At 41.7% G+C, this 27,638-nt stretch overlaps 3 protein-coding genes across 4 annotated transcripts; 1 reads left to right on the forward strand and 2 right to left on the reverse strand.

Moving 5' to 3' along the window:
* The first annotated feature begins 913 nt into the window (after window positions 1-913).
* Window positions 914-12,001, forward strand: mlec (malectin). 2 transcript variants are annotated; one of them, XM_028033403.1, is made up of 6 exons: window positions 1,059-1,190; window positions 1,621-1,855; window positions 4,417-4,595; window positions 4,716-4,892; window positions 7,109-7,166; window positions 7,394-12,001. In XM_028033403.1, exons 2-6 carry the CDS (start codon window positions 1,654-1,656, stop codon window positions 7,636-7,638), a joined length of 861 nt encoding a protein of 286 aa, XP_027889204.1. In that variant the 5' UTR covers window positions 1,059-1,190; window positions 1,621-1,653; the 3' UTR covers window positions 7,639-12,001. The 2 variants fall into 2 exon arrangements, with proteins under 2 accessions (XP_027889203.1, XP_027889204.1); XM_028033402.1 differs by lacking the exon at window positions 1,621-1,855 and having other exon boundaries at window positions 914-1,190.
* A 579-nt stretch (window positions 12,002-12,580) lies between these two features.
* On the reverse strand, window positions 12,581-16,360 carry LOC114154360 (uncharacterized). The gene is made up of 3 exons (XM_028033404.1): window positions 15,480-16,360; window positions 13,730-13,874; window positions 12,581-13,621 (listed from the first exon to the last, which is right to left on the reverse strand). The coding sequence occupies exons 1-3, from the start codon at window positions 15,904-15,906 to the stop codon at window positions 13,294-13,296; spliced, it is 900 nt and encodes a 299-aa protein (XP_027889205.1). The 5' UTR covers window positions 15,907-16,360; the 3' UTR covers window positions 12,581-13,293.
* A 162-nt stretch (window positions 16,361-16,522) lies between these two features.
* Window positions 16,523-25,206, reverse strand: hps4 (HPS4 biogenesis of lysosomal organelles complex 3 subunit 2). The gene is made up of 12 exons (XM_028033401.1): window positions 24,887-25,206; window positions 24,594-24,684; window positions 23,767-23,910; window positions 23,555-23,662; window positions 22,964-23,080; window positions 21,483-21,577; window positions 21,320-21,392; window positions 19,638-19,762; window positions 18,717-19,356; window positions 18,514-18,640; window positions 18,211-18,322; window positions 16,523-17,456 (listed from the first exon to the last, which is right to left on the reverse strand). The coding sequence occupies exons 1-12, from the start codon at window positions 24,916-24,918 to the stop codon at window positions 17,285-17,287; spliced, it is 1,836 nt and encodes a 611-aa protein (XP_027889202.1). The 5' UTR covers window positions 24,919-25,206; the 3' UTR covers window positions 16,523-17,284.
* Window positions 25,207-27,638: the final 2,432 nt, after the last annotated feature.

Genomic DNA, 27,638 nt, shown 5'->3' on the forward strand with positions numbered 1-27,638 from the left:
ATTAAGAACTATAAAAGTCTGACTCAAAGCCATTCTGGCTGGCTTTCAGTCAGGTTTTCATTCATATTCAGTAGTTGTTTACTTAGATTTTATTTCTATTTAATTATCTTCTACACCATTTGATTGTATTCTTCTTGATTATTTTAGATTCCACTACTATTGTTGTGATTTTAAAGCTCAGTCTGCCTCTACTTTTTATGACATATGTTTAATAATTTTCGTGTGCACATATGTCTTCCTCTGTTTCCTCAAAACACCGGGAAGTTTCTGGGACATTTTTTTCCTCTTTTTTTGTTCTTCATTTTACCCACTTTGTCGAGTGTTTCTAACCTGTTCAAAACACTGTGTTACACTCATAATATAATAATAATAATTAGTAATAATAATAATAATAATTCAAGGACTCGTTTCTGGTTTAAAAATATTTTCTGTTGCCACAGTAACTACACTCATTCATGTCTTTCTGATTAAATCTGATAAGTACAAGAAGCACGTTGCGTTGGACTCTCCTGATTGGACAACACTTGGACCATACCATATTGGAAAACAAAGGAGGGGGGCGTGACATTTGGAGCACTTATGTTATTTACCTTCAGATTTCTTTTTTTAATGATTATTTTTGCGGAATGTAAAAAGCGGTGTTTACAACTTGAATGGACAGAGAAGAGTAATTAATTCGAACACAAATTTAAGCAGAAATTGATGACAGGACACGAACACCGTAGATGTTCATCTGTAGCGAGGTTTCAGATGAGTGTAACACTGATTTCGTTATTTATTTATTTTTTTTTAATTTACGTTTATTTATCTATTTATTGTTCTAACTAGCCACACTCACACATGTCTACGACATATAAATGGTATTTGTTGAATCAGGAAGCGTTAACAGGAAGCTGTGATTCGGCGGAGAGCCTGTCACTCACCGCAGATGGGGAACCTCGGGTTAGGTAGCGCCGCTGTTCCGCCTCCTTCAAACTGGCGAGCCGCCGTCGCTAGCAGCAGCTCGGCCAACGTTACTCTGAATATCCACTCATTGAATGAAAGTCAGGGGCAGGCTGCGGCCAGTCGCTGCAAACACGCCAGGGTTTTGTTACAGGGTGGCTTGTGGACGACTGGCGACGCTGTGCGAGCATTAGTGCGACCGGTTCACCCCGACAGAAAGAGGCTGAAGGCGGCTGTGGAAGGGAGAGGTAAGGGGCATTTGCATTTACGTTAGCCAGAGAGGCTTTCATTCACCAAGAATTTCTGGTTAGACAGGTAGGTTAGCCACACTGTCAAGCTAACTAATCGATGTTACTCGCTGGTTAAGTATCGCTTTTTGTTCGTTAATGAAGAGCTGACGCGTCGCCTACGTGTCCAGGTCCAGTTGGAGCGCTTGTCCGCACCGTGTGTGTATAACTGTCATTTCCCCGAGTCGCTGCTACTCGGTACTGTTAGTGTTAGCATAGTGGCTAACTTATCATGTTCCGTGTCACTAAGACACGCTGGCTAGCTGCTTTCGCTGGCTAACCTTGCGTGTTTTTAATGTTCCGTGCTGGAAGAGCTTCCCTTCGTTCGGGGTGGAAGCGGTTTGGGCTTCGTTCGGAAAGATACCGACCCCCGGCTGTCTCTGTGACCCAGGAGCAGGGGGAAGACCGCGCGGCGTGTGAAGCAATGCAGCGGGTCACGGCGCGGCTCGTCGCCGGGCTGCTGGCGGCGGTGCTGTCTCTGCTGTCCGGGCAGTGCTGGGCGGACGGCGGGGGCCTCAGCCTCGCAGAGCGGGTTATCTGGGCTGTGAACGCCGGGGGAGACTCGCATGTGGATGTGCACGGTATTCATTTCAAGAAGGACCCATTGGAAGGGAAAATCGGTAAAGGTGAGTCTGCTTGATGGAGAAGGGTTATATTTTTTTAATTCTCTACAAATGAGCGCTTTTCGGGATTTATTTATCAGGCACTGGTGACTATTAGAACGTCGCTAAAATGAAGGAGCTTCTTTGAATCGCTTGAGTTCTCGGCAGAAATCCTCTGCATGGTGTGGCTTCCGCAAGAAGCTACAAACTAATGAAGAGTCAGCATAGAGCGCTGCAGCCCCGCCCCTCTCAACATGGAGAGGAAGCAGGTGATAATATGTCCAATTAGACGGTGGGAGTTATACTGTCAGGGCCAGATTTACAAAGATGAGGGGCCCTGGGCTGGAGCAAGTTCGGTGCCCTTCCCACAAAACTTTCTCGAAGGTTTTCTGGCTTTCTGAAGGTGAAGCTAGTTCTTTCCTTATTTTGAAATCCATATTTGGGAGCATTTTGTCCTTTCTCAGGAATCAGGCTAGTTTCCTGGGAGCTATCACTTCACCCCTGTGTTTCCACAAGGGCATGAACAAATGAGCAGGTTAGGAATTTACCTTGATGGCAGCTTACCAGCAACTTTTGAATGGAGTTCTGCGGAGGAAGAGAGCCAACTATTTCAAACTGGTTTAATTTTTTTCAGTACTATTATTAGTCACATCAATTCAAATAAGTCCACAGCTCATGTTGTTAGCATAAACTGTAATAGATTTGAAATTGTTGAAGTAGAAGCTTACAATAGGAAAAGTAAGACATTATTGCCCTCTGAAATTTGAATTTTGACTGGAAAAGTCAGAGCTTGGTGAACAACCCTGAGATTATCTAATATGGGTTCAGAATCAAATAAAAGTTGCCAAATTAGTGATTTGTTAGCAGTTGTGATGTATTTTTAAACCAATGGTACACACAGTGCTGAAAAAATACACTTGTGAAAATGTTTTTTTAGCGTTGGGTCTCCTGTGTTTTGCTTATGTCACTAATAATAGTTGCACCAAGACAAATGGCACCCTTTCCCACTTGCAACAGAACACTCTCAACTCAGGTGTCATGTCATTCCCAGCTCCAAGCACCGACCCTTGAGACTAATCAAATCCCTGGTTAATCCTTCAGTGAAAGTAATAGTTTAGGCTTAGGGAAGGGGTCTGGAGCTGCAGCCCTCAAGGCCTGGTGCTCTGCAGCCTTTAAAGGCATAATGACTTTTAACAAGTTTTAAAATGTAGTCGCTGTGACAAAAGTGTAGACGGTAACTTCATTGCTTTTATTTTCACAACGGGAGAGTCTCTCCACCACACATTTAGCTGTCAAATGAGATGTTGGTCAACACCTCTGCAGTGCGGGGAGTTACCAGTCCCTACACTGGGATGGTGACGGCTCTGTTCTGGACTCCACAGTGGAAGCGTTTGCCTAATAACGGCCAGACGAAATGACATTTCCAAAGTGGGTAAAAAGTTCCAGGCTTCATTGGCGAAAGACAAATTCAGTCCTTTCTAAGAAGTGATGAACACCACGTTCAAAGATGGATGCATGAAGAATGTCCTTAAAGTTTAAGGTTGTTAGATGCGACGTGATAATGGTTGAGGGTTAGGTTGGTGTTTTGTAAGATCATTTTGTTATCGGGACAAAAATGGTCCAATGAAGATGGGTACAACACAGAGACATAAATGTGGTAAATATGTCTGAGTTGTTACAAAAAACCCATGTTTGACCTAACTGAAGATGAGCGAATAAAAAAAAAAAAAAACGAACTAAGTAGTGGATTGTTTTTAAGTACCTACATACAAAATAATCAGACCTGAAATGTTTAATCTGCATCTGAACGGTCAAGATTATATCCACAATTTTACGTTTTTTTTTTTTTTTTATATACCAAAACTGCAGAAGACAAAAATATTGGCTGTCATAGAAACAAACAAGGCCGCTCTATTCTGCTACCAAGTCGACAAGAACTAATCGTTATGATTAACGTAACTTTTGGTTGTCAACATCCCACAACATTCAAACACTGATCAACATGAACTCAAGTGAAAAGAGTTCTTTGAGTGTTTTGAAGATTAATCTTATCTGTTTTTGTGCCAACAGGTTGACCTTGTTAGTACTGATTGACAACCATTCGCCTGCTAAACTCTTATAAAGCTGTGCTACACTCAAACCTTTCAGGTGGAAAGGAGTACATTTTAAGCTTCAGTTTGTTTTTTTGTAGCAGATTTCAGGACAGAGGGAGTGACATCTAAAAATCTTAATACATGATTCTTACACATTTATTTTTAACTTCCATCTATTTTAAATGTATAAACCCAGATCATATGGGATGGGATGGACACCTAACACCTCCCCACCTGGTCCAAGCCTCACTCAGACTGCTATTTTCCACCTGTAGTCCTCGCTGAGCCGCAGAGAGTCAGGCAGTTTATTTCCGATTGTGTCAATAAGGGAACACGGAGTGATAACTTTGTTTCAGACAGAATGAGATTATTCTGGTGTGTTTTGGAAAAAGACTCACTGGTTATGTAATGTGGCGCTTTGCTTGACATGAAACATTGTCCGGTTTTGGTATGCGAGAAGTCCTGTGAGCCTGACGCTGTCCTCCTCTGTAGCATCTGATTACGGGGTGCGTCTGCCAATCCTACGCTCCAGTCCGGAGGACCAGATTCTCTACCAGACGGAGCGGTACAATGAAGACACTTTTGGGTATGATGTCCCCATTCGTGACGACGGAGACTATATACTAGTCATGAAATATGCAGAGGTTTACTTTGCACAGTCACAGCAAAAGGTATGGCGGTTTGCTATTCAGACATGCTGTAGTCAGGTCGTGTGTGTGTGTTTGCTTGTTGGTGTGTTGAGGGGCTGGAGGTCATACATGTTGACTGATTTGTCAATGTGTCCCCCGTAGGTGTTTGACGTCCGCGTAAACGGCCACACTGTGGTTAAGGACCTGGACATCTTTGATCGAGTGGGCCACAGTACCGCTCATGATGAGATAGTGCCGTTCTCTATTAAAAAAGGCAAGCTAAGCGTGCAAGGAGAGGTGTCCACCTTCAACGGCAAGCTCACAGTGGAGTTCGTAAAGGTGAGTGGAGGTTATGTGGGGAGACGGCGTATTTTTTAAATATTTTATATCACCGTTGGATAAACCTTTGTTTATCCAACCTTATTTTACCTAAGGGTGCACCCACAAATCAGCCCCTATTCCCTGACTTTTTGTTTGTCTCATTCAATCAGTTTTAATTAATCAGTCTAGATGTGTCAATAAGTTCGGAAGGATAATAAATGTATTCATAAACATCAAAAAGCATATTATATCTATAATTTCAATGTGCTTTAGTTAGCTTTATAAACACACAATACAGTTGGTTATATTTTCTTCTTTTCTTTATTTCACTTAACAATAATGTTTTCTCAAATGCAGTTTTCAGTATTTTGTTAGTTTCTGGTTTACTGTAGAAGCCTCAGTCTGTATGTACGTGACTAACCATAGTCACAGCTTAGCAACTTTGTCGGCCAGAATCAGCAAGTCAGACTTTTTAAAGATCGGTGATCGGCCAGGCAGCTGCAGTCGGTGCACCCCAGGTTTCAACCATTTAAATGAATCTTTGGGTTTTTGCATCCTTTTATTTTTCATAAACGTGTCTGTGATAAAGTTGCCCGTTGTATCAGATCTGTCAGAAACGTGGAGGTCACCTCCTCATATCGCAGCAGTTTTCTTAGTCAGCTGTGCTGGGTAGCAATGGCTTAGTTTGACCTCTAACAAGTTATTAATTGAAATATAATTTCATGCTCTGATAAATGGTTGCACTATATAATCGTTCATACGCCAGAGTTTTGCCAGATTGTTTTGGGGTGTTTTTAATTTAGTTTTCGTCAACTTTGTTTTTTAACAATCCTTAAATCAAAGCAGAAAAAAGTACCTACAATTATTTTCACAAGAACTTTTGCTTTCTGTTTCACTTCATTTTAGTGTTCTTTACTTTTTTTTTCTTTTTTTTTTTTGCTGCATCCGTTCCCTATAATTTTCTGATATTCATTTCTATTTGCTTAGTTTGTTGGCAAAACTGCATATTTTTTCAAATAAAACTGGAGCCTTATTAACAGTTAACCCAAAATGTTTAACTGTAAGTTATGAACATGGATTTGCGTCCTGAAGTGAAAGATCTGATTCACCTCATGTTCATAGCAACTGGTACCATCAAAAACCCCAAACTTAAGATGGATGGGTTTTTTTAAGAAACAAAAAAGGAATTGCTTTGATAAAAATCAGAATATACATTGTTGATCCCCAAGGGGAAACTAAAAAGATTTTTTTTTTTAAAACGGTCACAGACTGTCAAGCACGGAGGTGGAGGAGTTATGATCTGGGCTTGTTCTGTAGTTACATGACTAAACTGTGTCTTGGTGTTTTCTGAACAGGCGCGACCCGGTCAGTCTGAATGTTCCAGCTTCATAGGTACCGCCAGCGATCCGCACCCGTAGCAGCAGATCCACAGCAGAATAAACAAACACTCAGGACGTTTCAATCTTTCTTCGCTCAGAGCATTTAGGTCATGTGACTACCTGAACCAAAGACTGCAGAGTCTGAATTTTTATTCAGAATTCATCAAAAACAAGTTTATATAATCATATACGTGTAAGAATGAAGTGGGGCTGACAGTGAGTCTGTATGTAACTCTGTTGATGCATACACATCAGATATGTTGAGCTTTAAAACCAGCTAATTTAAACCCCTGCAAATAAAACGGCTCACTAGTTCTACACCACTGCATTAGCCCAGTCTGACTTTAAAATAGAAAATGCACAGCCAGCATTTGATTTAAGCCAACTTTGCTACTTGCCATATAAATTATACACACCCCTGGTTCACACTCTTTGATGCAGGGAGTTCAGGAGCTATTTACAGATTGGTGCATGCAGGGATTAAAAATGATAATAATATAAACCAAAAGGTTGGCGAGCAAATGAATTTAGGCTGAAATGGTAAAAAGTGACATGTTCCAAAAAAAGTTTTTACAGCGGTCTTGTTTTTTTTTTTTTTCCCATCTTGGAGAATAATTGAACACACTTTCATTCCCTCCCTCTGAAACGAGGCACACTTACTGTTCTACTTCTAAATGTTAAAGCACCGCTACGGGAAAACTCAATTTAGGTTATTAAGGTCGGGGGGAAAAACAGAAACAAAACGGTTTTATAATTTCTATAATCTTGAACATTGTAGCATGATTCTCTAACCTTTTCATTGGTATGGCATCTTTAAAACTCAGTGCTGTCTGACCACTCTGCTCTGTGATTCAGGGTTACTATGACAACCCCAAGGTCTGCGCGCTCTACGTCATGAAGGGGACTTTAGAAGGTGAGTCTCCTAAACGCGTTTCAATCTGCGCAGCGCGTGTTCTCGGAGTCTGTGGCTTTGAAAAGTATTCATCCCCCTCGAAAGTGTTTTGGGTGTTTTTAACTGATTATTCGCTCACCGCGACTTTCTTAACGGCAGGTGTGAATACTTTCACAAGACGCCGTTTAGTTTGTTGCACAAGTACAAACCTGCTTCATGCGCTTTTTAATCTGCTTTGTGCTTACAAGACGTACCGAAGCTTCAGCCTCACCCCGGCCTGGAGAAGCACGAGGATGACGAGGAAGAGGAGGAGGAAAGCGAAGCAGGCGAGGAAGGCGGGAAGAAAAAGGTCCAGCCAGGCTCCAAGTACAAGGTGCAGTCGGGCCCCCGGACGCCGAACCCATACTCAGCCGACAACAGCAGCCTAATGTTCCCCATCCTGGTGGCGTTCGGAGTCTTCATCCCCACGCTGTTCTGCCTCTGCCGGCTGTGAGCTGAAACTAACCGAAGGAGTGGAGGAGCGACGCCAGCAGGCAGAGCATAGAGAGAGGAGGGGGGAGGATGGAGAGGAGGTCACTGTGACAACAGCAGCACAGGTACAAGCATCCACAGGAGAGGGAGCCAAAGGCCGGAGGAAAATCATAACGGAGGACGAGAAAAAAGAAAAGAAAGAGACAAGTTATCGGAAAGCCACTGCCAGACGAAGCGAAGCGCTGCTTTATTAGGAAAACAACAAAAAGAGATGTGGGAAGTGTATTCTGCACGCTTCTTCGAATGTGCTTCTCATCCACCTCTGCTGACACTTTTTCTTTTCTTTTTGAACAATCTTAGTCATTTCCATTTAAAAAAACAAAACAAAACAAACAAGAAACCAGCTGGACAGGAAGTTCAGCCGTCATGCAAGAAGCCACAGCTCTGCAGCTCAGAGATGCTCAGGAGCGATTTGGGTCTGGGCCAATTTTCTAAACGAAAACACTTGGTCTTCGTACGGGGCGCGACACGGGAGCGCGCTCTCCCTCACAGCTCCTGCTTAGCATCCTGGCAGACGCGTTCGGCTCAGATTGACAATGGTGCTGCTTGGAAATTGGGTATCTAGAATAGAAAGTGTGAACGAGACGGTTCGTGTGTGTGGTTTTTTTTTTGTTTATTCAGATCTAGCTGGCCTTCTGTCGTCTACCTGCCATGCGACAGTGAAAGATGGAGGGAGTTACGCTTGAACCAGCTCCGTAGCTGGCACTTCGTTTGCTGTCCTTACCTCTACATAAACACATTTTATCACGGTTAAAATGCACTTTGGAGTCGTCACACAGATTCTGATTTAGTTTTTAGAAATACCCAACGCATTTTAAGTTGATTACCGCTCCAAACGTGGATCCGTCAGGAAGCCTTTACAAACTTTTTGTCATTGTTCAAAGACAAAGTTTGTGCTGTGAAATGCTGAAGTATCCATAAAGGTCATACAGGTGCAGCTCAATAAGTCAGAATACCATGGAGAACATTTAGTTCAGAAATTTGGTTCTAAAAGTGAAACTCGTGTAGATTCTTTAAAGAAAAAAAATATATATATATATATATAGATAGATATATTATGGCTTACAGCTAATATCAAAAATATCAAAAAACATATTTAATACAGAAATGCTGAAAAATATCTCCACTGCCACAGTCTTACCAATCGAGTACAGAAACTAGGATCAGTGATGTTGTTTTAGAAAACAAAATGTGCATCAAATATTGTCGCCTTCCGAAAACAATAATCCATGTAAATTTTTTTTTTTTTTACAAAAGATGATGTAGGCAAAAAATAAAAATAAAAAAATATATATACTTTTGGCAAAAAATGGCTTTGATCGTTACTTTAGGAAGGTGACGATGTGCCATCAGATGATGTACTGATGTTGGACTCGATTTAAGAAAAGAATAATAATAATACCACCTGAACGACACTAACAGATGAAACGGCTTTCCGAATCATCAACTACGAAACGGGACTCTTCGTATCGTGAATCTTCTCCAAACTCTAAAAGCTGCGGCAGTCCGTGTTATTACTTCATCCTTTCCTACCACACTTTTTCCTTCCACTCAATTTTTCATTAATACGGACTCAGACCAGCTTTCTTCAAGATTGTGTAGGCCAAAATGACTGACGTTTCTACAATAAAAAATGTTGTTTGGCGGTTTTCATTAGCTGTAAGCTGCAGTAGAAGCTTGAAATGCATCACTCTATAGTGGATCTACGTAGAGTTTTATAGTTTTCGATCCAAATTACATTTATGAAATGATACAACTTTTTAATATGTTTATTGTGTTGCACCTGTACAGCTTTTTAAAAATGTTTTATCCATGCATTCATTTACTTGGCCCGCATGCCTCTCTGTTTCACCAAAGACTTCCTGCTTTTTCTTCTTCAGCAGACGGAGGAGTTGGCCTGTCTAATCTCAACGAGCGGCTTTCTTCAAATTGCCAACGACATTCATAGAGAACGCCGTTCATCTAAAATTAATCAAACGGCAGATTAAAGTTTGACATTTTTCCAACTTCTTCAAGGCAGTGAATTTAATTTAATCTTTTTAAATCGAGGACATCCTCTTTGAGCCATGGACCTGTTGCTCCTCTGCCTACAACGAAGCCATCTCCACGTTTTGAGCGTTTCGTTTTCCGTGCCAATCGGCGCGCGCTCACGTTCCGCGCGTCCTGCAGGTTTCCCTCGTTCGCACCACAACTCTGTCGGCAGGGGGAGAAAGCACAAGAATTACAAATATCTGATGTCTACCAACATGCCACACGCGTTTTCCTTTTGGCCTTTTCAAGCTGTGTTGTCTTAAACGTTTCTTATTTGTTTTGTTTCTTTCCCGTACGAGTTTGTTCTGATCAGTCTTAGTTTTTGGATGACTGTGTGCGTTGTGCCCCGTACGTAGAGTGAAATGCGGCGCTGTTCCTCGTTTTCTTTTTCTTTTTTTTTCTTTTTTTTTTGGTCGAGTCCTAGTGGACCCTCCTGTTCATGGATCTAGTTACCTCTCCTAAGTGCTTTTGCTCTTACTCCCAGGATGACTTTGAAACTTTGCCTCCTCCCCTCAGCGCTTCTTCTCTCGGCCTTTCCCTCTCCAGCATATGAAAGTACTTTTGTATACTGGAGAATTCACTTTTACGTAAAAGTACCGTTTACAATAATCTTCTGTAAGTTGTACTTGAGGTGGGAAAGGGCGGGGAAAAAATTCAGATGTTGGGGATCCTTCCACCGTTCTCGATTCTCCTCTCCCTTTTCTTAATTATTTTTTTTCCAAGGCGTTTTGTGCCAGAAGCTGTTGGGTCAGTCGTTTTTGCAGTTCTGCCTCGGCTGTTTGTTTGGTTTTTTTCTCATTGAACTCGGAAGCAGCTTTTCTTTCTTGTGTCAAGAGGCCAAGCATTCGATTAGTTCAGCACCAAAGTCACTATTGTCCTACTTCTGTTCGTCTACACGGTTGCGTGTGTATATATGCGGTACGGAAACCGGTTTTGGTCTCATCATCTTTGGGGTCTCCTGTCATCGTTGTAGCCGAGGTGTTCGTTCGGATGTTCAAATTTGTGGCCTTTCATTCTAGGTGGGGGGAGGAGCGCTCGTTGGTACGTAGCGTAACGGGGGGGGGGGGGATGACAAAAAAGCCGCATTAAGTGGCTGTTTAGAAAAATTTAAGATGTCGGGATAATGTGGGATCTAATTTAAATCGGAGCGGGGCCTGACTCGGAGATGTTCTATATTATGCCTGGATTTGTTTGAGTTTTTTGTTTTTTTTCCCTTCTTCCTCAGGATCTGTTTTGAGTTTGTGAAATATTTTATTGGTGTGACATTTTTGCACTGCCTCATGTAATTTTTCCATTTTTTTTTTTTCTTTTCGTTGCCTTGAATTATTGAATACATCGTGCTTTACCATCGTTCGCCTTGAGATTGCTCTTTTGATCGTTGTACAAGAACATCCTGGCTGCTTTGTCGTCGAACAGCTTTCAGGGATTTCTCATTCCACGTAACGACGCGTGTTAAGAAGCAGATCAGCAGAATTATTACACCTGAAGACTCACTGACCTCAATTTTACAAAGGAGCAAAGCCAGTCAAAAGATTAAAAAAGAAGAGAAAATCCATCCCGCTCTGATTTCTAGGACCTGTTGTCGTCTGTCATCTCAGCTGAATGAACTAGACTGGAGTTTTGTTTTTTCTTCTTTTTCTTGCCACACAGGAACCAAAGAAATGTCGTCATTCCATCTAATCTCTTTTCTACAGTCACACAAGATTGGTTTCAGTTAGAGACGAATCAATCGGTGCATCTCTACTTCAAATATATTTTTATTTTCTTTCGTCTCACCTGATTAGCGAGTTGATCGAAAAATGTCCTCAGATTTTTTTTTTTTTTGAAAACCCCGTTTCTCCTCCTTGACGACTTTTAAAAAAAAAAACAACAAAAAAAAAACCAGAGAAAAAAAATAAAGCCAGAACAACTCGTGTTATTAATAACAAATGTTCACTGGCGTCTTTGCTTTCGTCCTCCCCTCCACCCAGATTAGCTGAATGGATTGGACTCATTCGCAGTGAGACGCGGCTGAAGAGCGGAGCAGCTCGCTCCTCAGTCGTACGGTCAGCCAGGTCTGCTGCCGGTCACGCGGTGCGATCGTGCGAGATTGTTCTGCTACACGCATCCCGTCATCCTGTAGATACGCGTGTCGGAGAAACGTCCGAGAAGGCGGCGGCAGGTGGACTGATGAAATATTTGTAAGACCTCTGATCTTGTGACGCAGATGTGGCATATTTCAAGCTGCAAGATGGGGGGGGGGAATTGCTGATTTATGCTGTATCTTTTTAATAAATGTGCTATTTTTATCAGAATTTGGCCTCCAACTGTTTTCATTTTGCTTTGGTCTCCGGTGAGATTGAATGTGTTTTTGTGTCAGAGTGCAGGAGTACATGTTGCATCTCACCGTTTTTTTCCACCAGCAGCTCAAGTCTGATCAAGGTGAACTGAATCCCATCTAGTACTGATGCCAAGAAAGAATTCCAGTAATTCATTTTTAATGAAGTGAAACTTGGTGTGTTGATTCGTAATATTTCTGATCAAATTGTGGCTGAAAACCCAAAATTCAGTCAGAAATCTACCCTATTCACTGATTATATGTGAATAATCAGTGAATATTTATTTTCATAAGTAGGGCTATAAACATTCAGCAACTTCTTACTAAAAATGAAAAGGGGGAAAAGATCACATTAATGCTGCTAGAAATGCACTTTATTTCCATTGTTTTTCTCATTTTTGTCGCTGGGAATAGACTCAGATTTTCTAGATTAAATGAAGCCCAAAAAGTTGTCCATCTTTTTTTTTTTTAAAAGAAAGCTAACAGTTTTATTAAAAATATAGTAAGTTTAATTTATTGCTAAGCAAATGGGGAGGAGGAAAAATTCTCACCAAAATTATTTTGTGCTTTTATTTCTTGGAAAAACATGTCTGCGTATGGAGTCTCAAAAAGCCTTGAATAGGCTTTCGTTCAGAATCCCCCAGGAACCTGAGGTTTTCTACCACACTTTTTCCTTCCACTAAACTTAAACATCCAACGCTGTTATCAATTAGCCACTTTCATGGTTTACAAATAATTCTAACAATGTGTGTAATCAAAAGTGTAATAGTCTCACTTTTTTGTCAAACAGAAGCACTGAAATGAAATGAATCTGGTTTTCCAGTAATATTCAAACTTATGGAGATGCAAGTGAACATGTTAACGTTGGATCTTTGTTTTGTTTTTTTTTCTGCAGAGTAGCAACATAAATTTAGCTGAGTTTGTCAAGGTCGCAGCTCCTGTTCCCACGCTGCGTTTGTTCAGGTGTCCTCACCACGTTTTCCCACAAGTCTTTAATCAGAAGCTAATATTTTAAACAAACTGTACAATGTGGACTGAGCCACATCTGGTAACCAAGGAGACCACACAGCAATTTTACAGAACTTTTATCACCAACAAATGACTAAATAAACTTTTAGAACAAAATATTTACATAAAATACTTGTATATATAATATTTAGCTTGCGAAACCGGTATAAATTACAAAACTTGACATCGAAGTGCGTAATACTGTTAAAGTTCTGAGCTTTTCTGATGGATGAAATGCTTCCACACTGAAAAGTCCCCTCTTCATGTGTAATACACGGCCATGAAGGGAGCGTCTGAGAGCCGAACACCCCCACTTTCACAGGGGACCCCCGCTCCGGCCCGGCTGCAGCCCAGAACCAGGCCCACGTCCCGAGCCAAAATGACATCCTTCCTATCATGCCACGCTTCTCCATCGGCGTCCTGAACAATTCCTAAAGACGTCTCTCCGTCCTCACTGGACAACAGTCTCCCCAGGTGCTCGTTTACCAAGCCACGGCCTCCGTCGCCGGCCGCCTCCTGCAGGAGCCTGAGGAGGAACAGGAGGTCCACTCTCAGCTCCACGGCGTCACCACGTGACGCTACGCTGTACCTGCAATGCAAAGAAACGTCACATCCAGGATCAGTTTGTTCCTTTTCCTAAAGGTTTGAAATCCCATCTAAAACAGGAAGAGTCTTTTTTTCTTCTTTTTTTTTTTACCTCGTCGGTAAATTCCTCTTCGCCATGAAGGGGATGACTGGGCTGATGTCGAGACGCCGCGGGTTGGAGAGCTGCAGATGAAGCTCGGCTCTGGAGGCCGTCGCCGCCAAGATCTCCCTGGTGAGGACGAACTCCACACCTGCAGCTGCAGGGGGAGGAAGCAGAGCATTCAGTGCAGGATTTCATTCCCACGGAAAAGCGTGGTAGGAAAATGTGCAGCAGGAATGATCACAACGTTGAAAGGATTGTCAAAAACCCAAGCCACGAATTCCCACGATTTTCAGCTCCTGATCCACAAAATAACAGCGGAAGAAACTCATGATCCAATAAATCCAGTCAACTTCATCCTGTCCATCAGTCTCTGAAGTGAAATGTTTATTTTGAACAAATAAAAGGTTAGAGAATTCAAATATATCTCACATTATGCATATTCACGCATCTAAGTTTTCTAATTTCTATCCAAATTATATCTATGCAATTGATTTATTATCTTTCTAATGATGTTAATTAAGCAGAGGGAAAATGACTGCACCCACACCCTGTGTTGATGTTTTAACGTCCTTGTTAATCTCTCCTGGAAACTTCAATAATTTATCGAGGGAGCATTAGACCCGGCTAGGATTCCTCTGTATGCCAATGACATAGTCGTCTTCTCAGCTGCAGATATCAGGGCCTCAACATCCAGAGCACCGCTTCATGTTTGGTTCTTCCTACTCAAAAACAACTCGTGGCATTTATGAGCTCACCATTGTTCGGTCTGCGTCTGTCTCACATGTGGTTGCTGCGCATCATTTCCTCTTTCGCAGCGCCTCTCCGGTGTCAGAGTCTTGTCTTGCTTGGTGTAAAATGATGCGTTACATTTTTGCATAAAAACAAAAACCAAACTCAGCCAGACCTAAAAGTGACCACATTTGCATTTCAAATGTTAGGACTGAGAACTGGGTCAGACCTTACAGTGGCACTAGCCCAGGGCGCCACAGTTTGGTGGGGGTGGAGGCCCAAAGATTTAGGATCCTTTTGTAATAAACACATGTCTCACAAACACTCAAACACCTTATATAAAACTCAAAGGCTCATATGAAATGTGGAGTTTTAGTATTGCTGCATTTTTTTTATTAATGTAGGATACGCAAATCAGATGTACTTTGGAGTGTGTGTACTCCATAAAATAAGCAATAAAATAACTGAATTCCTCTTTCAGTCAATCTTGACTAAATCCTTCATCGCAGTTACAGACTACAGGAAGTACAGTTTGTGTTATTGTGTTTCATTTAAGCTTCCTAAATGTCACGTACTCTCGGCTTGAAACCAGGTTCACAAATATGGGTCAAAAATGAGGAAAGCTGCAGTATTTCTAAATCACATGTAATAAAACATGTGCTGACAAATTAAATCAAGGTTGTTTTAGGTTAGTCCGGAAGATCTTTTTTTTTTTTACTATTGCTACTCAATAGACCTAAATTTGAAGTTCTGTCAAAAGAAAAATGACTAATTTTAGTGGAGGCGCCTCGTTGTTCCCATTTCTTTTTTTTTTTAAATGTAGCCCTAAATAAAATCTGCGAACAGGACTGCGCAGCGGAGCAGCTTCCTGGCAGGAGGAAGGTTCAGCGGAGCTTGTATGTTCTCTCCGGGTACTCCGTCAACGGGCCAAAAATCAAAACCAGATTAACTTGTCTCTCTAAATTGTTTTGTGTCCAACTATAGGCAAGAACCGGAAGTATTTATAAGGTCGCTGACCGTGTTTCCTCACCTCCTCTCAGTTTGCTTTGAATCCCCTTGACGCTCCTGCAGCCCACTCCCTCCTGACAGCAGCGGTAAACCCGCCGGATGAAGCCGAAAAGTGACTTCCCGGGAAAAACCAAACCTCGCGAGGGTCCGGGGGGAAAGGGCCGCACGCGCAGCTGCAGCACGGCGCTTCCGCGCTCGGGAGCTGGCCGCTTGTTTTCCAGCCAGGCGGCTCCCGGCTCCGCGCAGCGCTCCCCGTGCGCCTCGGCGGCCACCCCGCGCCTCCACCGCCTCACTCCGGCCGTGCGTAAAATCTCTCCAAACGGTCCATCTCGGGCTCGAGGAGACCGTAAGAGAAACCCGAACGAGTCCACTGCGCGACCTGAAGCTCCAGCGTCGCTTGTGAGTAAGAAAATAACAGAAAATATCCACATGCAGCTCGAATTAGCCATGATGACACCCTAACCTCTGCGCTTTTTTAAAACACCGTGACTTCTCTCCCCGCGCTATATACCCCACTGACAATGGACGCAGCTCCTTACTTAGAATTTGAATCCCGACCCTCCTCACGGTGCCTGCCCCTCTCTCTCTTTTTTTTTGTCCCTGCGCCTTAACTACTCATTTGACCCCCACTGCTTTCTTCTAATGCGCCTGCATAATGAGGCGCCCCAAAGCGCGCCGACCGGGTCCATTCAAATTCAGCCAATCAGCTAATGACCCTAATCAGTCCGCGATTGGAGCAGGCCTGTTTACGGCACATTAAATCACTGACACAGCACTGGGACTGAAAGCAGACAAAAAAAAGTACATTCACACATCAGTGTTTGGTTATTACACATACTGCTGCTGCTTTTTTTTAGAATCCTTTGAGAAAATAAACGAGGAGTAAAAAAGAAAAATGGGGGTAAAACTTGAGGGTCACATTGCCAGTCCCTGCAAGATTTCAACATGAAGAGACAAAAGCTCCTCACACAAAGCCTGAAGTCTGTGAGATTCGCCGTAACTCCTCCTCCAGGGGATTGACAGATCACCGTACGTCACTTAAATAAAAACAACAGCGAGAAGATCTGGGAAATATTTGATGTTTTTATTACCAATAAACACAAATGCGTGATATTCGTTGAAGCAACGGCGATGGAGTCAAGGCTGTAAATATACCGTTGCTTTTTATCTTGTGAGAAGAAAAAGGAAATACAGGAGCAACATTATTTGCTGCAAAACAGAAATTATCACCAGCATAAGAATGGAGCGCGTCTACAGTGTGTAAACAGATTCTAGAAGAGCTTACGCATACTAAGCCCACATATTACAGTAAACGATGTAGAAATTACCTAAACTGAGACTAAAAGCCTATAGCGACTTGCAAAAGTATTCACACCTCTTGACTTTTCTCACATTTCGTCGCAATGAACCGATAGACGGTTACAAAGTAGGAGGTAAATGATTATTTTAACAAAAATACTGAAAGCATTTGCTCTAGGTCTTAAGGGGAATGTCTCTTCCAGCTTTGTACATCTTAAGACTGAACATTTTGCGATGTCTTCTTGGTCAGACTTTGGCTAGGCCATTTTAAAACCTGACTATGCTTTGATCTAAACCATTGCATTATAGAAAAGGCACTGTTAGCTTTCCTGTTTAAACATTTAAGGCAGTAATAACGTTTAGAAACAAAGTACGTCTTACCGTAGAATAGTCAGTGTGTTCGGGTGAAGTTCAGCAGGAACGAAAGAATAATTTTTTATCAACTTCAAAAGCTTGATCAAAATCCTTAAGCGGGTTCTTTTTCAGTTTATTTGTTTGTTAAACGGAGTTCTGACTCCTGCCATCCGTTCACAGCAGGTTGACCCCGTGTTTGAGGAGTCTGTGCCGGGCCTTGCTGGGCAGCGAGAAGGCGCTGTCCTGCTGGTTGGGAATGCCCGAGTTCCTCATGGATCCGCCGTGCTGCTGGAAGTAGGTCTCCTGCGCCACGCTGCGGGCGCCGTACACAGCTGTGCCGGCGCTCCTGTGGTGACGATGAGCACAAGAACCAATAAAACCCTCAGCATAAGGAAGCAAAGCAACTGCTTGCAACTTTAAATGTAAAGGGGAAATATTATGTATTTTCCAGGCACATAAGTGCCATTTTATAGCACAATTAAGCAGCTATGTTACCTCAGTTGTGACAAAAATGCTCTATATATCAAATATGACTTAAAAGAAATTTTACTTTGTAATTCAGCGCCTTGAAATTGGGCCTCTGTCTCTTTAAAAACTCCTGCTCTTTCTGAAACTCCGCCTTCAGGAGGTCATCACAACATCCCTCTGTTAACCCTTTAACAACGTTTCTACCAGCACTTCACTGATTAGTAGCTCCTATAATGAGCTCAGCAGATGGCGTTTCACCAGGTGTTGCTAATTGTTGCTGGCTAGTCTGAAGGAGCTGAGTGGGGGAGTGTGCTGTGAAGTGGCAGCTTGGAAACTGCAGCTCTGAGGAGGAGCTGCGCCTCGAAGGTGGCACTAGGTCCACCCAGGCGTTTTATACAGCTGAATGGTTGCCGTGGAGATTAAAAGATTTCTCAAATATGCATCAGTGCATCAAAGCAACACTCCAGCAGATGACGGAAGAACATTATAGCACAATGTAAAGCTCAAAAAAGTCAATTTCACATGATGCTCCCCCATTAAGAAAAGGCATTAAAAATGTACATCATGAATGTTAAACATGGAGAACCTGACAAAAAAAACAACTCCCTTCCCCCGACCTCAGCTGTGCTGACCTGATAATAGCCTCCTGCAGAGTCTCAGTGTCAAAGAAATGCGAGTGGAGAAGCGATGTGGCTCGGACAAAGAGATACTCCGAGGCTCCCCCTGGTCGGCCAGACACGTTGGCTGCAGAGACACACAATGACACAGGACCATTAACCCGGCCTGAGCATGTTTGCTGCACAAAGGAATGCTGATCACAGTTTTACTAATTAGCCGTTAGCTCATTCAAAGACAAGAGTCCCCCCTCAAATCCCAGCTTGTGCTTGCTCTGGCAGAAAAGGTTCAAACCGGGAAGATGGGAGAGCGAGTCTTACTTGTCAGAGTGCTCTGGACGGAGTCGTAATGGGCGAATAAGTAAGGCCCCGCAGCACCTGGGGCCGCCGGAGATATGGCCCTGAGGTGGGCCTCCAGTCCGTTGAGCGAAGCCAAGCTGCTGTGGTTCTGGACACGGGCCACAAAGACAGGGTCAACGTAATGTCAGGAAAAGCTTGAGAAGTATAGAAGTCATTTTCCTCACCACTTCCTCCATGGAGGCAGAGTCGCCCATGAAACAAGGCTCCACCAGCAGAGCCAGCACCAGGCTGTTGACCCGGTGCACGTACAGCGCCATGGAAACCAGAGGACTCTCCTCCAGGCTGTCGAAAGAGCAGGAACCAGAAGGAGGCTGCCTCATCTCTGCCTTGTGACCTCTGGGCTTCCGGCAGCAGACTCCGCCTTCTCCCGCTGCCGTCTTTTCGTCACGAAACGCCGCATTCCCGCAATCGGTCATCTCGCTGGCAGCACCTCTGTTAAGATGGAGAGATTCCTCGAACACCGAGCCATCTCTTTCGCTGGGCATCTGGCTAACTCCACCTCCGCCACTGTGAAGACTGTCCGGTGTTCCTCCCTCCGCTTGATGAGCGTTCCCTCCATAAGAAAAACGACGGATCGGTGACAGAGGAGATGGGTTGGGGGAATCCGCAGAAGAACCCTGAGACGGAGCCGGACTAAACACGGAGTCTTCGGAGCTCGATGTGTGCGGGCTGAAGGACGCCCTCTGAAGGGACTGACAGGATGCCGGACGAGAGGGCGTCGACTCGGAGGACGGGATGTCCGATAATGTTCTGGAAAGCCTGGTCTTCTTTGGGGGAGCGTCTTTCTCCGGAGCAGAGTGGGAACTGGAGGGAAGCAAACCGAACCGTCAAAACTCTCTTTTTAAGACGTTTGACTAAATCAAATGTGTTCTGTCGAGTGGAGGTGAGGTATGAGCGATATGTGTCGCGATTACAATCAATGAACAGTGAGGCGTACATAAAAAGATAGACGAGTTTTTACTTTTATGTTTGAATCTGAATTTGAGTTGGAACCTAAAAGTACACTGACAGGGCAGAAATGGATAATTCTTCTCTAAACTGAGATTCTTGAAAACATGTCATGAGACAAGAAAGGAAAACACCACCTGGATATTTTGTCGACAGGAGCAGACTGCAGGTACTGAAGCTCAGATGGCGTCAGGAACACAGCAGTGGAGCTAACCGGCCCGCCGTCTGATGTTGGCGTGCTCGTTCCACTCGACCTCTGTGTCTTCGTAAAAAAAGTAAAGAACAGTAGATTGATTTCTTAGTAATGTGACAGTTTGGTTTTCAACTGGTCTCTTTTGTCAATATTAATATAACCACAGATAAAATGAGCAGTTGTTGAGAGGCTAAAAGCTACTAAGCTAGCTCTTTAGCCTAGCTTAGCTAGACACATGGTATGCTAGCAGATTAAATCTTCAATAATTACAAAAAAAGCTGTCTTATTTTTACGTTTTGCTCTTTTATAAATAAAAACTGCAAACTGTAAAGAGATTTTTAGTTTCAATGTCATCAACTAAATTAAGTTTTAATGTTTTAAATTATTCTTTAAATTTCTGGCAAAACCAAGCTAATTCTTTAGACCTTCAAATGAACCCAGTATCAGCAAAAATATATGTCTGTCTGTCCAAATCTAATTTGTACATTATTGTCACAACATATATATATATAAAAAAAAGAAACTTCAGTTATGGCAAAGTACTAAACCTCCAGCCAGGTTTAATACTAAACCAGCTTCCATGACAGAGCAAAAATATACAAAGGACAGTAATAAACCTGGGTTAGTTACTAGTATTAAGATACCAAAATGTTGTACAGTTATTTTCTAAAAGCTTAAAGACAAAGTACCAGAGTAACAAGAGAATAAAATATTGGAGAAATGCCCTGCAACCACATGTTTTTAAGATATTAGATAAATATTCAATGTTACTCAAATTTAAATAGTAAATGTTTGTTATAAATCTGTTATAGGAATAATAGTTGCTTTCTCGTGGTTGTTTTACTGTCAGAATCTGAAGCTGTTCGACGCCAAGACAGCAGAAAGCATTACGAAGCACAAGTCTAGCACTTTGCCTTCCATCCACTTGTCCCTAAGGGGCTCCCATCAAATCAACAGAGCCAAAGAGCAAAGCAAAACATGAAATATTGATTTTAAGATCGACTACCAAAAACCATGATCCTCTACGCACCTCACATGTCTAACTTCCGCTAAATAGGCAACAATTATTAATCTTTCAATCTTCATAGTAAAAGTGAAACATTTCACATTGTGGATGGAAATAGCTATTGTACACGTTCTGTTGTGAGAAACATTGTGAAACATTTTTGACGTACACTAATTGTCAAGGTATTAGAAAAACCTTTTAGGAGAGAGAATGGGATATTACAAAGTAATAAAACACAAAAGTCAACGATCTGGTCATTTAAATTCATGTTCTGTAAACAGAAGATCCAGATTTGTTTTGGCCACATGAAGAAAAACAAGACTGATAGATTCCAGAGGAAGAAACTGCTGTTAAGCATTATGGTAGAACATAGAAATATTATGGTTTGGGATTGCTCCAGTAACTTTCAGTGGACCATAAATTTAGTATCTTAAGAGATGAATGAGGGAAGTAATATGTTAAAAAAATCTGACTTAAATATTTGTCCCCATCTGATTTAAGTTCTACCAATATATTTTGTTTTTTTTGCCAAGGCTCTCCAAAATGTACACGTACAACTATTCTAATACTGTATTTAGTGGCGCTTGATTACGGCAACATTTGAACACAACATTTCCTACCTTAGCGTAGGTTTCACTCTCATGAACCATCACCTTTATTGTTAGCTGTGGAGGCATCTGTGTGCTGACAACTCTTGAAGAGATAAATAAAAAGTTAGATATATGTAAAAAAAAAAAAAAAGATAACAAATAACAGGTTTGCCCTCTTAAAACACAGGCTCACCTCCCTCTAAAAAGAACACAGCCTGCTAACACCAGGGGGCAGCGCTGGCACGCCTGGAGAATGAGGGCAGCTTTGAGGAGAAGAAGTGGGTCAACCTGAGAAGAAGCGTGAAAACAGTTACATTTCAGGCCCTGCAGGAAGAAAACTGCCTGTTTTCAATTTCTTAAACAGAGTATGGCATGGTATTTTCTTTTCTAAAAGTGCATTGTGTTTCTGTTTTGAGGAACACAAAACTGACAGACACGCCACAGAAGACTTGAATATGGCTCTATAAAGTATTGACCCAGATGGGTCAATACATGGGAATACAAACTGAATGATTTGTGCAAAAGGAGACACAACTAATGATTCAGTGTAAAGAAATTAACATGTTTTTCAGAAGAATGATATTTCTGTTTAAAATAGACTTCTTTTTTTTTTTTAATTGATCACATACAGCAGAGGAGCAGAGCAAACTCATTTTAATTTTGAGCCACATCAAAACCGGATGCTCTTAAAGGGCCAGTTGTGCCAGAATATATTAATAAAACCAATAAACAGTTGCTTGTTTTAGTGGGTTTTTTGCAATCAAAACTGTAGATCTTGTGGTGCCAATTTAGATATGTTTGTAAGGAATTTTTATGATATTTGCACTAATGTATAAATGTAACTTCTTATTGCTCGCCATATCAATTATGGATTATAACTTGACATTAAGTAAGGCTGAGGCAGCAGTCACTTAAACTCAATGTTTTTTGACCAATTTTGAGAAATTTGGAGTAAAAATCGGAGGAAATAATGTGGAGATTTGTCTATTTTGTGTGAATTTTGCAGATTTGTGAAAAACCAGAAGGACTTGTTGATTTAATTTGGAGTTTAGAGGGCCACACAAAAAGCTACGGCGGGCCAGATTTGGCCCCCGGGCCTTGAGTTTGACGCATACGACATATAGCATTCTAATAGTTTAAGACACAGAATTTGTTTTCACTACCCGCAAGTCACATTCATCAAAATGGCAAGAAAAAAAATTTACTTAATGTGTAATGAATTCACATAATAATTTTTCTGAAATTAGTCAAAACAATTCAACTATTTGTCACCGTAATAAAATTTCGCTTGTAAATTGCTTAAACTCACATTCAGTGCTTATGGAGACTTGTAGATTGTGGTTTTGGTTTGGTTTTCAGCGCTGTCTCATGGAAACCTCTTTCTTTTTTTTTTGTATTATTAAGAATTATTAAATCATTAAAGTTTGTTATGGGAAATGTAAAGAATTTTTCATCCAATAGAAAATCTAGATGATTTTCAAGTCACTGCATCCTGCTTATGCTAACAAGCATCAAGACGTAAGCAAGCAAGATGGAGACATTTGCACAGTTTATTGAGACACGCCGAGCACAACACCATAGGATCGTTTCACAGAGTCACATCCTGTCTCATCATCAGTGGTGCAAGATAAGAAACAAGCAGCCGAAAACAGAACTCTGGCGATGTTTGCTTACGTTTGTCAGGTCTAAGGTTCTCACGCTTTGCAAGATGTAGTGCAACTCGGACGGTCCGGACAGAACGTGGGAAAGGTACCGCGCCCACTCAGCGGCCAGAGTTTCCTTACTGTTGAGCTGCAGAGAAAACCAACTTCATTTACAGAATGCAGGGGCAGGAAACAGATTTGTGCTAGAAACCAGCAATCAGGTCCGAAATCTGAGCGTAGTGACGGATTCAGACCCGAACCTTCAGAGACGCGTAAAGACAGATGCAAAGTCGGGCTTCTATCACCTGATGAACATTTCCAGGATTAAAGAACTAATGTCCCAGCAAGACCTGGAGGTCTCACCTGTTCCGTTCATTTTCCCCATAGGACACATAAACATTTTTAAAATGTACAGCAGAATTTGTTTTAATGCATTTAATCAATGGGGAAAATGTTCATAGATGAGAGACAGTCAAGGAGAAATGTTCTGATTCAAATATCTGGCTGATATCTCTTATTTATTCTTCAAAACATAAGCACACCCTTAACGTTTACACTTTTTTAGATATTTTGGTTTTTATTTTGGTGTAACTCAAATATGGCGGAGTTACACCGGCCTCACCTGATAGCTCTGGCGAACAGAGCCGTTGTAGAAACAGAAGAGGTCGATGAGATGATCCAGGAGCTCACAGACACTGACAGTAGGGACGTCCATGGAACAACCAAGAGCCTTAGAGAGAACACACACACACACACACAAAAAACATACATGATTGAAAATTAATACAAACAAACAAACTGTAGATTAAGTTGTAGCCTTTGGAGAGCTCTTACCCAGAAGAAGTCATCCTTCATGCGGATGGCGAACTTGCAGTGACGCAGCCTCAGGATGCGCACAGCGGAGGAGGACAGCTCAGAGACACAGCGGCCCACTCCTGCAAGCTGACCACACAGCAGGTCCTGCTTGTCCATAGGAGTCTGAGATGACAAAAAGCCTTTAGAAAGGGATGTAATTTTTTTAATCACAGTGTCTGTGCATCCTTAGAAAGTCTGAAAATTCATCTAAAATGAAGGCCTTAAGACGTCTTAAAGTGAGTTGGCCTTAAATACATTTATCACAGGTCTTAAAATGTGTCATGGCAGGACTAGTAATCTCATATTGTGTAGTTTTTTTGTTTTGCTTTGTTTTTCAGGAGACTTTTATGTCAGGCAAAAGTTTGAGTCGGGCGCAGGGATCTTCACAGCGTCCTGTGGCTGAAACTACCGCCCACTAGCTGCTAATGTACCCTAGCTAGCTAGCTAGCTTATGGCTGGATGACGTCCGTCTTCGCCACTGATTTACTGCTGTTGCCAACCCCTACTAGCCTAGGTGCATTTCTATAGAGAGAAAAAATACTTTAAAGTTATTGGCACTGCCAGGTAAAGGCTATAGAGAACCACGAGATGCACAAAGTCACTACCAAGAGCTACAAACAGACCCCAGAAATGTTTATGTTTGCTTCATTGTAACAAAACAAACGCCTAAACAGCCACTATATTTATAGCTTTTCCGTCTTAAAATTTATTCAAGGTGTTGTTGTTTTTTTTAAAAGTCTTAAATTTGACTTGCTGAAACCTACGGATACCCAGTTTGTATTTTTGCTGCACCCTGACACACCCACCTCCTCGGGGTAGAAGTAGCAGATGCCATCCCTGGTGGGGTCGCCCTCTCCTCTGACCTTAGATCCGTCATAGAGGAAGAAATATCTGCACCTGCAACACCAGCAAAACGGTCCTTTCAAGGCGGTGGAGGGGATTCAGAGAAAAGTAAGCTGTTGCTCTGAAGCCAGGAAGTGACAGCAGTACAGATGACTGTGTAGGACAGGTTAGGTGCGGAGTTGGTTTTACAGATTAAGTGGATCTGGAAAGGGACCGACCAGAACCAAACACGTGAACGAATCCGATCAGATCTTACCTCCTTGTGTCTGGCGACTTGAGCTCAGCCATAAGTTTTCCCTCAGTGGTCCACCATGGGTTTCCTCCTGCAGGCTCAAGATGCACTTTGACAGAAACTGTAGCGGCGAATCCGATGCGTAGAATCGCTCCCGCTGAGCGCAAACTGTCCGCCGTTTGCGCAAACAGAACAGAAAAGGGAAGAGCGGGCAGTTTTCTCAACTTCAAATGTCACTTAGCGACTCTTTCTGTAAACGTAAACCAACTTGTGAAGCCGACAGTGCCACTTGAGGAATGCAGGGCAGTCACACGCAGTGAGAGTCATGTGAAAGTATGGGAAGCACGGAAGGACAAACTTATTCGGAATTCAGACGGCGTTTGAGCAGAGATGATTCTCATAATATCTTGATTTTATATCAACAGTTTGACATGTAAATAACCTCCTGAATTGGTTTTAAACTGTTCCTATATTAGTTGATTTGTTGTGTATAAATTACTCAGTCATTACTGTAGTGTGACTCTAGAAGTTGATGTTTACAAATTTAAAGACAAAAGGAATTGTCATTAACTTGGATTGCCTTAGTTATTATTTTTGCCTTTAGCACTAGCACTGTTGCTAAGCTAATTACAAACAGAAACTTTTAAACCTACAAGTCTTGTGGCAGTTTTTTAACTTCTATTAAGGTGTTATATTCATTCATCATAATTGAATCAATTTAAACAGAGAAAAAAACCACGGAAACCACGTCTGGAAACCACGTGACAAATGAGAAGAACAGTTGGCTGAACCAGTTTCTCCTAATATTTGTAGTTGTGTTGTACTAACAGAGTGAATGTGATGCTTTTTGTGGTTTTGCTGTTTTTCTCCCTTCGCCTCCTACAAACCAGTTCCCCTTAGGATATCAATAGAAACTGAACTGAACCATCAGTTCAATTCTAATCAAAATATTTAGGTGGAATTTTTACTAGACTCATTCGTGTGATTAGGAATATTCTATTTCTTATTGTAAATTCATTTTAAAACATAATATTTCAATTTATACTTTTTTTAAAAAAAAATTATTGGCAACTGTTTAATAAAAAATTATTTTAGAAACACAAAAGCACCAAAAAATGAGTGAGAATCATGACACCGATCTTATTAAGCTCGAGGTACGTTTCTGGAAAACAAAATTGCAATGCCTGGTATTTAGCCTGTGAATGCTGGGAGGTTGTTCGGGTCAATGCTGGACTGAAAAGAGCAACAAAAATACTTATTTCGCTTAGAAAAAAAACCCGTAAAAATCACGACTATCATGTCACTGTTAGCAGTTTTATTTTATTTTGATTTGAGGAAATAAGCAGCATCCTCTGAGCGGTCATTTAAAACCCTTCAAATCCTGTTTTTAGCGCTCGATTAAAAAGCCTGGATGAGCCGCCATGGCGTGGCCGCGCGCAGCCCATAGACATGAATACGTAAGACGCTCCGTTGCTGCGATACGTGACAGCGTCCGCCATATTGAATGTGGCCTATGTGCCAGTAAACCAATACAAAATGGACCGAACTTCAGAAAGTGCCGTTCTACAAAGTATTTTAAGTTAATACCTGTCATTGACACATTTTCTCACACGCACTAATATATTTGGTAATCAAATAAATGATTCTGATACTTTTTATATTGACACTAATGAACAGAAACACACTTTTACAGTGTTTTATTAAAGAACATATTTACATGATTCCATGTTAAATGCACATTTAACATTTCAAGACAAAAAAAATAAATACATTTTCTTGTATTTATTTTTTATATATAATTTCAAACATTAAACGACATATTTTTCTTACTTTTTTCCGGGGGAAAAAAATATTTATTACAGTATATCAACTCTGTTACTGACAGCAAAGAGTGAAAAATAATTCTAGCAGAGTAAATTATTTTTATTTCATTACATAAGCTGTATTAATACACTTATATTTCAGATTGACATATTTAAAAATACACAAAAAGGGAAAGAATAAAACACATTTATTTATTATACTGGGAACACTGGCCACATGTTGGGACTTCAGTCTGCTGGTCACACAGGGAGAACTCCAATGACTTCTGAAACGTCCTGGTACACAGGCTAAAGCCCAGGATAAAAGAAAAATTATCCAAAAGTGTAATAGAAAATACATATATATTTCCTTCACATTCAGAGAAAAGACATTTTCAGCATGTTGGGTCTCTGACTTGTAGCATCTTTATAGCATAGCTGAATACCGGCACTGTGAAACAGAGACTGAAGAACAGCAGCTCCAGCTCTGATCCTTCACAAAACCCCCCGGTTTTTAATGCACCTCCCCTCTAACGGCGGTTTCTCATCAGCTCTCTCATTAGAAAACACAGTATGAAAACGTTAGCCACGCTAACAACCAGCGGTTACTTCGGGCCAATTTAGCTACATGGCAAATATTCCTCGGTTGTTTAGAAGCGAGTTTCTGGCTGCAAAGTCCAGTAATTCTGCTCTCTCATCCTTACCTGTGGAAGGTAGTGCACATGAATCCCGTTTGTATTGTAAAACGGTTGAAACAAGTACATGACTTAGGGAGCTCCGTTCGCTCTGCTGCCACATACAAGATGGCGGCGACGTAACGCAGGACTCGGCGCTCAATGAGGCGTCTACGTCTTCACGTCTGTGGATCTGTGGAACCAACGGCTGCCTGAAAGAGCGACCACGTTGCTAGGAGATGCTCCGAAAAAGAAACGGCTGGACAGATTTCGATGTTCTGACTTCAATCTGTGTTTTCT

Source organism: Xiphophorus couchianus, chromosome 12 (assembly GCF_001444195.1).
Source record: "Xiphophorus couchianus chromosome 12, X_couchianus-1.0, whole genome shotgun sequence".
Classification (NCBI taxonomy): domain Eukaryota; kingdom Metazoa; phylum Chordata; class Actinopteri; order Cyprinodontiformes; family Poeciliidae; genus Xiphophorus; species Xiphophorus couchianus.